Consider the following 12,002-nt stretch of genomic DNA (forward strand, 5'->3'; position numbering starts at 1 on the left):
AATTAATTGTAATCTCTTATTGCTGTAACTTAAATCATGTATAACCTTTACTCAGTCCCGAGTCCGTTTAATTATTACAAAATTAACTCAAATTGTTTAAGAATTAAGAATGTTATTTTATTTCACGATTTGTGGTACAATATACTGTCTAGAAATTCTAGACTAGATTTGGTTTCATTCAGTACCTACTATCCACGTTTTGTTGTTATCAATTTTGGTCGATAAAGATTACTAGATTATATAGAGTGATATTGTGCAATGTGCACGATTCAAATCTTAAATTCTTAGATCGTGGTATAAGGTATTAAAAAGTGCCCTCTGCAATATAATATGCTGATATTAAATATTGATTTAATTATTTTTTAAATCTTATTTAATTATATCATATCTATCATACCTGAAATTCAAAAGAATTATTGGCAGTAGGCAGTACAGTTTAAGTTGAATAATGTGTTGACCTTTGAATTTATAGATTATTCCACTGCTACATTCATTATTATGAACTTACCGAATTGGGTACACCGTTTGTAGGTTCAATGTTTTTTATTTTTCTGTGAGCAAGAAAATTTTCAAAGATACTTATTATACTGATCGTTTTCTGCTAAAAGTAACTATCAAAATATTATTTTTAATAAAGAGTACATAAATTGTTAAAAGATTATTTTATTTTCAGATATTTACATAATTATAAATTTCATGCAACATGGATATTGTAACAAATAATATTGCCAAATTTTGTTCATTGCCAACTCCGTATATTGCTGGGGTGACTGCAGCTATTGGTTTTATAAATTATTATTTTATGTTTGCCGTTAAAGTAAGAATTTATTAATTTATTTGATATTATTTACAATAATACTATTTTGTATTTATTAGGCAGTGTTAAAATGCATAAAATACATTTTTAATATTACTTATAACTTAACTCATAAAATTAATCGTAATTTTATAATTTTATAAATAGCTTATTAATTTTTTAATACCCACAGTTTTAAAGTAATTTAGAATACTACAAATTAAAAAATAATAATTAACTAATTTAGAACAACTGTTTTCCACCACTTATTGGTGAGTATGCAAAGGCCATCATCCAAATGGTACATTATAAAAAAAATTATTATACATTTTTAACTTATACGCAGAGCTCAAATTTTTAAAGGGATGAAGAAAGGAGACAGAACTCCTGAACTATTCTATTTTTTTATTTGCTATCCCAACTGTTATTTTTCCATGGAGTGGGAAGACAGAATAATCTAATGTCTATAATCTTTAATCAATTATAGATTTAAATTGTCAATGATACTGTAATTAAAATTTGTTGAAAAATGTAATACATTTTAGAATTTTTAATTCTTTTTTCGTGTGAAGTTTTAATTATTTTATAAAATTATAATATTAAGTGACAATTAATTGTAACAGTTGAATATTTAGGTGAAAATAAATTTATGTGTTTGTTAACATTAATTAGGTATTTATAAAATAGAAATGTAATATTTAAATAATCTTGTCTTGATTAAAGGTTGAGGAGGAAAATTGTTTTACATTTGAAACGCAGATTTTAAATCGTTGGATTGAACTCAGTTACTTAATTTTTTCTTATTTGAGCACTGCTTGTATGGTTATATATGTTATATACTATAAATATATATAAATTAATAATACAACTCTTATTGTAAGTTATATTCATTTAAAGCTAATTTTTATTATCTTAATCTTAATTAAGATTTTATAATTATTGTGCTATAATTATTGATCATAAAAATACCTAGGGATACTCAGTGATTAATAAATGGTAAACTATAATCTAAAACATTATAATTTACACATGGAAGTAAATAAAAATAAAAATCAATTGTTTATTTCATACTGATATTTATATACCTATTGACTATTAGATTATATAAATTATAAAATATTATTCAGGCTCCCAGAATTCACTGTAAAGAAGGTGAATTTAAAAATTTTATCCGTCAAAATGTTCCAATCATCAATGAAAAGTATTGGCCTACAATGTGGTGTTTTGAAGCTAGATTTCAAAGTGTATTAGCAAGTTTAATACGGTCATTTATAGTTCCTCCAGCACCATATACAAGGTATCTATACAGTAATTTAATAAAAAAAATCTTTCATCTAAACAACTTTTAAACATTCATTTTATTTTAGAGAAATATTTACGTTAAAGGATGGCGGTGAAGTGGCATTGGATTGGCTGGAACCAATGAAAAGTTCAGTTGATATGCAAGATGCAACAATTTTGTTTTTACCAGGATTAACAGGTGATAGTAAATGTGAGTATGTTAGAGCTACATCATTAGCTGTGCAAAAATCAGGATTCAGGATTGTTGTTTTCAATTATAGAGGGATTGGTGGTATTGAATTGAAGGTAATTAAAGAATAATATAATTTTAACTATATATCATACTAAGAACTCATTAAGTACATAAAGTTTTTTTTTTAGTAAGTGTTTTGTATTAAAATAATTTTGTTGGAAATGAATGATCTAAAGTAATCTATTTAAATTGTTATGTATTTATGAAGAGGCAATTAATACTTAAGTGCTTTACATCTAATTTTATTTGGATGACAGCACATTAATGTAATGGCATTAAATCATATTATGAAAACTGTTTTTTCTGATTGTCTTTAAAAAATTTTTTATCAAGGCACCATTACAGAGTATGGTATGCATTATCACCCCTTTGAAATTTATATTCATAATTGACCTAGATGTTAATGAATACTAATCAGTATATTAATATGTTTACTAGATTTATTACCTTAGGCGTAACCTGAAGTTAATTTTTAGAGGACACCGATTGTGGCAAAACTAAAAATCTGAAGTATAAAAAAGAGGAATTTTTATCCCCCCTCCACAATATATAAAGCAGTAGTTATTATAGTTAATAGTTAGTAATAGACAAGATTAAAATATAAAAACCTGTTTCCTGGCGGTACTGGTGTTGAGCTAGTAATTCCATTGCTAGTTCCCAGATGGATGACCACCTGGGAATTTTAGCACATACATCACACACACCATGTTCTAACAAAAATAGTGTACATAAACACAGTAATAAATTAATAAATAAAATGTATATAATATATTATACAAATATTTTTTAATGGTTATAATGCATTGTTTATTTTAATGTTAAAATAAATTTAATTTAACTTTTCCTGTGGCCCAATCAAATAACTGAGGGGTAGTTGATCCCCCTCAAATTATTCATATGTGTATTATCTTGTTTTGCCAAAGTGCCTAATTTTTTTTCCGTATATTTCTGTATGCTCAAACACTCCATAGTTTGAAAGCATTCCTGTTTCAGTTTTTTACGGTTTTTTATATCATTTAGTGAACAATTTTTAAATTTGAGTAAAAACTGCTTAAATGAAAATAAGAGAACATTTTTTTACAATTATTGGTCTGCAAAGGGTGGGGAAGAAGTGAAGAAATTGGACTTATTAAACATTTGTATCCTTTATAAGAAATTTAAATGCTGTCTATGTAGTTTGCATGTAATGTAACAACATATTTAGGTTTTTATCACACCTGCATGTGTTATTTTTTTCTTACATACTTAAAACATAGTACATTTTTGTTCACCAATTTCAATAGTGTGCTTTTAATTTTGATATTAGAGTGAATTGACCTATTATCAAACTTTTAGGCTAGAACATTATCTGTATTCTACTATTCTAGGTGTTTTACGATATTTTTAGTTTTAAGTGAGTTATGAATATAAAAATTATTAATTATTTGAAAATTCTCATGATTCACTTAAAAATTAAAATATCGTAAAACACCTAGAACTATAGAACACAGACAATGTTCTTGCCTAAAAATTTGTTAATAGGTCAATTCACTCTAATACCAAAACTAAAAGCATACTGTTGAAATAGGTGAACGAAAATGTACTATGTCGTCCGTGTGTAAGGCGGAGACAACACATGTGGGTCCAACATCCTCTTAATACTTAAATTAGTGTATTCACAGATTATAGCGCTATGACATTTAAAATTAAAATTTAAGTTTTATTATAAATGAAAAATATAAAATAATTAATTACATTTTCAATAATAATATGTAATTTTTTTAATTGCCTAGGGAAGAACATAACATTGATAAATATAGTAATAAATTACTCATTCACTCAAGACAAATGTTTATCAAGTACAAAGTTTAAATAATAATTAATAATAATTTAAAAAAGATACTCATTCTCTATTTTAAAATCTTAAAAAATTGAAGAACTTAAAAGTTTTAAAACTAGTCTAAATGATGTTCATTAATAAATTGTGACGTTCATATATAGTTAATCTTTGTTTTAGACTCCAAGAACTTATTCTGCTAATAATATTGATGACTTAACTGAAGTTGTTGGTCATATAAAAAGCAAGCATCCAGACACAATTTTAGGCGGAATTGGTGTATCTATGGGTGGGTAAGTAATCTACTAGTTATTTATATTATTATTTTTATGTTTATAAACTAGTTATTATGTTATATAACAGGCTTTTATTGGGAAGTTTCTTATCATCTAATGAGCAATATGTTCACAAATACTTCTCTGCTGCTATGTTAATTTCAGTTCCATGGAATTTAATTGCAACCACACAAAATATAGAAAAACCATATTTAAATCGTCTTCTTTGTTCATACTTGGCAAAATGTCTTTGTAACCTTGTTGAAAAGTAAGCCTAATTATTTGTCAATTATATTTTATGAATTTATTTATTTTAATGATGAATGCTTTATTTTTATGTTTTAGTAGTAGCAATATGTTAAGTTCATCAAGTCATAAATGGGATTATAATCAAGTCATCAAAGTATGGAATTTTTTGTGTATAGAAATTATTAATGTTGGTAAAATTAAAATTAATATACTTTTAGAGTAAAACTATAAGAGAATTCGATGCAAATTATACTATCAAATTATTTGAACACGAATCCGTTGATGAGTACTATAAAAAAGCATCACTCCATGATAAATTGGACCGTATTAGAGTGCCTTGTTTGTGTTTGAGTGCTGCTGATGACCCATTTTGTCTAGAATCTGGTAAATATTATTAAGTAAATTAAAATGAGTTTTAATAAAATTGAGAAAATTTTGATTCTTGTTTAGATCTGCCTCTAGAGAGTGCTGACAGTGTTGAAAATTTAGCAATTTTGGTTACAGTTAAAGGTGGACACATTGGGTTTCTAGAAGGTATATGGCCATTTAGTAACAGCAATGAATTTATGTTTCGTATAATTGACCAATATTTTAGCTCAATATTTAAAAATAATAATTATGAAAAGTATAATAGTTGAAATTGTTATTTTTGTTAATACATTTAGAATTAGGATTATTTACTGTTATAGATAAAATATACGATCAAATATTTTAAGTTTTTAACATATACATATTTTATAGTTTTATATTTTATTGAAATAGATTTATTTTTTTGGTGGTGTTTAAAAAATATATGAAAAATCAACTATATGCTATGTATTTATTATTTAAAATTATAAATTATTATATTAGACCTAAGGTGAATATCTACTTATTAGACAATTTTTTAGTTTATGTTTATAAAATTGTTATATCTTTACTCAATATTTAAAAATTTTAACTTTAGGACAGTTAACGTTTTTAAATACATAAGAATGGAGCAAAACATTATACTACCTATCACGGTCAGTATAGACAATATATATTACTCCTTCCGTAATAATATATTACACATGTACATAAAAATTATGGTGGTAAAGTTGCAAAAAGCAGAGAAAATAATTTAAATTATGATAATAAATGAATGAATCTGACTTTTAGACAAATCCAGTTAATATGAAATACATTAGTCAAGTTTGATAAAGGATATTAGTGTTGAAGGCATGTCATTGGTCATATTATGAATTATTTAAAAATAACTTTTCTTAATTTGATTGAATTGCATGTTAAGTGTTTAGATAGTTAAATAAATAACTGAGTTAAACAAAAATTATATTTTGGAATAGGTATTAAGAATCTAAATATAAAATTGAAGTTAGTTTTTTTAAAGTTTTCTAACTTTTTAGTAGGTATTTTATTCTCCTTTTCCTATAATTTTTTTTTATGTTTAAATTTTTAAACTATATCTTTGTAGTTTAGCTTATAACATAAATAAATACTTATAGATACAATAGTTACATACATGATAATTAATTTAAGAGTTAGTAAGAGTTGATTATATTAATTGATAATAAAGATTTCCAGAGTACATGAATAAATATTAGATCTATTTTATATTTGTGTAAAATTATTTTTTAGAACTTCTTATTCTTAGTATATACATTTTAATAATTTAGAAAGTACTCATTTGAATTTTGATTTAGATACCTACATACCTATAATTTTCAAAAAATTCTACAGTTTAACAATTAGCAATAAAAAATATTAGATCTTAGTAGATTAAATAAGTGTAGGTAGGACATTACCACAAAATTTCAAGAAAGCAATACTTGTAATTAATTATAATTAAAAAAGGTAAGTGGGTACCGCTCTGCCGTACTGAATGTACCTATCAAGTGGATCTTGGATATAGAGTAGATCACTATAATAGATGTGTTAAATTTGAATGCAATGATAGTTATCATTGTATAGGAAAAACGATTCTCAACAGAGACGATTTGTCAGCTTAAGATATATTTTCCAGTGGGTGGTGAAAAAGGTGGTTTGTGTTTTAATTACTTGAATAATTAAATCTTGTACAGAAAATCAAAAATGCCAATTAAACTACTGATGTGTGTTTCAAGTTTCTATGACTAGTAATTTTCATCTATAACAAAAATCTAAAATTTTTTGATACCTAGTAAATCGTTATTTTACGCGTGAATTTTGGATTTCGAAAAAATTTTAACTAAAGATAACATTTTTTTAATTGGCCAAGGTTCAAGTTCTTTTATAAGTATTGTAATCCAAATTCATAAAAAATCTTGTATTACATTTTCAACTCTTAGCTACCTACTTATACAAAACTTTTATACATTTTTAACTGTAAGATAACTTGCAATTAATATTCATAAAATCATGATCTTGACAAATGTTTGTTAGTATTTAAAACTCTGAAGGTAATAAAAAAAATTGTGCTTATGTATTCTTATAATTTTTTAATCACCATAAGACAATCATATAGAAACTTTTTATTAAATTTCCAAGTATTTTGACTTACCTAAAAACTTTTATCTGCATTTATAAAAAATAAAACTAAATAAAAACGAATATTTCAATATGTCTGTCCAGAACTACTTCGCATCGTCTATCACTAGTTGTCTTAGTTTTTCTTGTTTTTGTCAGTTTATCTTTACTTTAGTCTTCAAATCAGTCTTTTATCCTGACAGGTCTCAGATTGGTACATCGTTTGTTATTAAATTAGCCCTTAATACCGGGACAGCCAGTCTGTTGTATCGCATTTCATTTGTTATATTCGGTTTACCAAACTGCAAGGTTAAATCTAATTTCCAATATTTGAGTTTCTTCATTTTTCTTTTTTCTATTTGTATAGTAAAAAATATGAAAAAAAATTTTTTGTATGAACATTTTTTAAATTTATAAGTTTTTAAACAAAATTTGTTAAATGATAAATGTATCATGTACAAAATAATTTTGACAAAAAAAAAAAAAAAATACAAAACAAAACATTGAAGTGTATACAAAAATGTTGACCTTAGAAAAATACAAATACAAAATACCTATGGCTATAGGTAATTTGGAATAATGATAAATAATTTAAAAAATGTAAAATCAAAGTAGCAGGGCAGTGTCCATCGAATATTTGACGTCCAAATTCAATCATACATACTTACCTAACTACAAAATAAATATTACTTTGAATAAAAAATAAAATATACCTATTTAAATGCGTTATTATTTTCACTCACTTTTTTTAACTACCACAATATAACTCCGACAAACATAACTATTATTGATGACAGATGATTCAGGACTGCTAAATTTCCACACCACCCTAGGGGTATTAACACAGGCGCATTTTTTTTTATAGTGGTATCGCTAGAAGCCATACTTCACTTATGCTTACGAAATATATGAGTCCTAATATTCATTGTTTTCGTTAGGTTTGTTATCGGCGCGCCATCCAATGTAAGTCAATATAACAATAAATATACATCGGAAATAATTAGTTTATTTATTGATATTGATTAATCTAATAATGTACTGCGCCGGTACAGCTAATCGCCTGCAGATCTACAGACCTGATCGACGTTGTAGTAGATGAGATGACTTTGGTCATGGACGCGGAGAGATTGAAACGCACAAGGCGAACGAATAATTTATAATATGATGCTGTGGAATCGGCGGCAATCGGAGGCTGCTACTCGGACGACGGAATGCTGAGAGACGAAAAAGAGTGTATAGACCTTTCTTTGAGTTAATCGAGTACTTGCGTGTTTTAAAGCTTCGCCGATGTCAATTATGTCCATCATATTATTTGTATAATTGTGTGTTTTATTCTCCCGGATTTGAAATTGTTAATGAATTCAATATGAGTATTGCCCGACACCGAGAATTGAAAATCTCCTAGACGACGAGTTCAGTATGGTTCGATTTCTGTACTACACCCCGTGTTTCTGTATATATTCTAAAGAATATATTTTATTCTGTCAAAATATCCGCGAATACCCTTAGTAGTTTGTACATTCAATTATTAATATAATAATTAATAATGTATCATGTATGTGAGTAGCAAGGCTAAGCAAGTTAACGATTTTTTTAACTCGTTAAGTTAAAAATTAACTTTGAAAAAAAAAGTATCTTAACTTAGTTTAAAGTTAAACATTTTTAATTTGCAAAATAAAAATTCTAGACACATCACACACAATACTGTTTATTAAATAATTTTTCTTTACGCTCAAAAAAATTACTGGGGAAATTTAAAATGATACATCAAAGTATTAACTTTTTTTTTTTCCTGTTTGGAACCGACGACCGGGAGGGGACTGCAAGTATTAACTAGCTATCTAAAAACCTACTTTTCTAAAAATCTCATTCAAAAATTTACATTATTCTTTGGACAAAGATTAACTTAATTTAGATATTTTTGAATAAAATTAACTTGAAGTTAATACGTTAGGTAATCTTAAAAAAAAAAAAGTAACTTATTAAGTTAAAAATTAAAAAAAAAAAGTAAAGAGTTATTTAACTCAATTAAAACTAATTTAAAAATAGTGATTGATATTATAAATATATTGAAAAATTTAAACTATAAATATATGTCTTTTGTCTATAAATAATTCAGAGCTGAAAAATTTTTATTTTTATTTGAAATTTATCTTGTTTAGAAAATACTTATTTAAATACATATATTGTGGTCTCTAGAATTATTTATTTTATTTGTGAATTACAAAAAAAAAAAAAATCAATTTTGTAAAAAAAGTTTTCCGTAAATATTCTTGTTTTTCTCAATTATTTTAAAAATAGATTTTTATTTTTGACCCCTCCCCTTACTTTCTTTGCCTTAAGAATTAACCAGATTAAATTTGTGATCAGAAATAATTCCTCAAGTAGAAGATGAAGCATTTTTATTTTTCCTAAAGAAACCTTAAGTACACACGTCACACACACACACACACTGCAGACATACAAAAATACATAATTGAAAAATGGTTTTACTAAAATTAATACCAATCGGTTATTACTCCACTCAAAATCTAAAGGAAACAATAATAAAGGAAAAATGGTTAATAGAAGGTCATTCATTTATAAAACGGGACGTCAATTTGGTACTATTTAATCTATTAAAATAGTGCATTAGAGCGTATAACTTCAGCAAATGTATTGAGTTGGAAAAAATGTCAAGAATTTTAAAGGTCACTTTTATGGTAGGTATTCAAATTAATTCTATTTCTGTAACATACAAAATAATATTTACCTATTTTAATATTTTTCATTGTAGACGGTTCTTTATAATTCTCTTAACACATATAGTATTAAGATTTAAAATTAATGTTCAAATAGGTATTTATTATAGGTACCACTATAATATATAATAATACATAATGCATTACCTATAATACAAATGCATACCTACGCATATTGGCATAATATTGTGTTTGTAGCGTGTATTGTGTATAATATTGTGTACGTATTACGCGGTTTGTGTAGTTCTTTGCCAAATGACTTTGTAAATCGATAAAAAACAAATTGCAAACGTACTCGTAACGTAGTAGGTATTGTAGTAATGCAATACACGCTTATATACTATACCTATTATTCTAGGTACGTTTATAAATATTTGAAGCTACCTAATTTATTTATTGAGAGTACGTAGGTATAATATACTATTGTTCATTAATTTTACGGACTATATATACACTATTATACAGGTATCGATTATTACTATATTATGTTGTAATGTATCGAGACACTGAGTTATTTAGTCAAAATGAAAATTTGCTAAACAAAAGAAAAATTATTCTATAACGTTATACAATGTACATATAAGCCAATACACAGAATCGACCTTGTGAACACATAATGTATATACACTAATAATAGTAGGTAATATAGTTTCGGGGTTGTTTCGCTGTTAGTAATATTTACAATAGCAGCGCAACTCGATCGTCTGACACTCTGACCTACCCTTTTGACCAACTATCTTGACAAAAAACTGAAACTTAAAAATCGTTATACAATCAGGACATAGTGTTATATAATAGGTGGTGTTGTTTATGATATATAAATTTAATATTATACAATAATACAGTGTACTTAAAATATACGTACAATGTAATTACATACATATTATATTATAGTACCTATATATAATATATTATATATACAATATACATGTGTCTTATAGATACGTGTAGTATACTGTACTGCATTTATTCAATATCTGTGAGCCTTGTGCAACTTATAGCCCATAGCCCAGCTATAGGGTAGATACTAGGTACATATAATGCGTACTTATCAAACTTGTGTGAAACCTAAGAACGAAAATACAAAATAACTCGTTGTACATTATATTATCATACCTACCAATATCTTTAGGTATTAGTGGTATTACGATACGAAAATAAGTGCGACAAGTGCGTACTTGTACATTACGAACATATTATTAGGTATATTATATTAATATTAAAAATAAGCGCACTGCTGTAAAAATGAATAAACTAAGTACTAAATAGATGTACATTCTTATTTATTATACCTGTATCTATTTAAATACCTACATATCGATATTCAAATTCATCCGCATAGATATTTTAAAATATTAACTGAATATTATTATGTTGTACAGACGATTGAAGGTTCACCGTGATGTTTCCTGTTTTCTTATTAAACTAACAAAAATTAATTATTCATAATTTAATGTTGGGTAAAATAATACAACCTGTATATTTCAGGATATAGGTGTGTACTTTCGTATACCGAGTGATCCACGTGTAAAATTTATTATTTCAAAAACTATAAATGTTTTACATTATTTTAAACTTTTAAAGGGTTAAAAATAGTATTATTTTTACTATTTTTTATCTGTGTTTTTAATGATAGCGATATAACGTGCATTTTTAATTCTAATTAAATACAGATTAAGCAGATTATCTTTTGTAGTAGGTATCTAATTCAATATAATATAGAAATCGAATTTTGGACCAGTAATTTATGACTATTGACTATTGTGTATTATGAGTTATAAACTTAGAAGTATTTAAGTTTAGATGAGCTGAGTGGAATGGTAGAAGAGTAATACACAAAGTGTTTGTTATATTGGAGTCACTCATCTGAATTTAAAATACTTATAATTAATATTATAGAATAAATACATAATTAATATTATACCTACTTATAACTATAATGAACTATATTTGTCCGAAATTTGATTTTTATAAATAAAAATCATATAATCTAGCTGATTTATATTTTACTTTACATGAACTTAAAAATTTATGTTGTCAATTGTCAATCAAAAGAGTAAAAAAAAAAAAGAAAATGACAACGATAAAAACATAATTTTTTTTTGAA

The 12,002-nt window shown here is 25.6% G+C and overlaps 1 protein-coding gene across 1 annotated transcript; it reads left to right on the forward strand.

Annotated features, from left to right (window-relative positions):
- Positions 1-253: 253 nt before the first annotated feature.
- Positions 254-5,480, forward strand: LOC114122189 (phospholipase ABHD3-like). The gene is made up of 9 exons (XM_027984780.2): positions 254-607; positions 674-817; positions 1,924-2,093; positions 2,164-2,383; positions 4,327-4,439; positions 4,510-4,689; positions 4,767-4,824; positions 4,889-5,054; positions 5,121-5,480. The coding sequence occupies exons 2-9, from the start codon at positions 704-706 to the stop codon at positions 5,306-5,308; spliced, it is 1,209 nt and encodes a 402-aa protein (XP_027840581.1). The 5' UTR covers positions 254-607; positions 674-703; the 3' UTR covers positions 5,309-5,480.
- The last annotated feature ends 6,522 nt before the right edge of the window (positions 5,481-12,002 follow it).

The sequence above is a fragment of the Aphis gossypii genome, chromosome 1 (genome assembly GCF_020184175.1).
Source record: "Aphis gossypii isolate Hap1 chromosome 1, ASM2018417v2, whole genome shotgun sequence".
Lineage (NCBI taxonomy): Eukaryota > Metazoa > Arthropoda > Insecta > Hemiptera > Aphididae > Aphis > Aphis gossypii.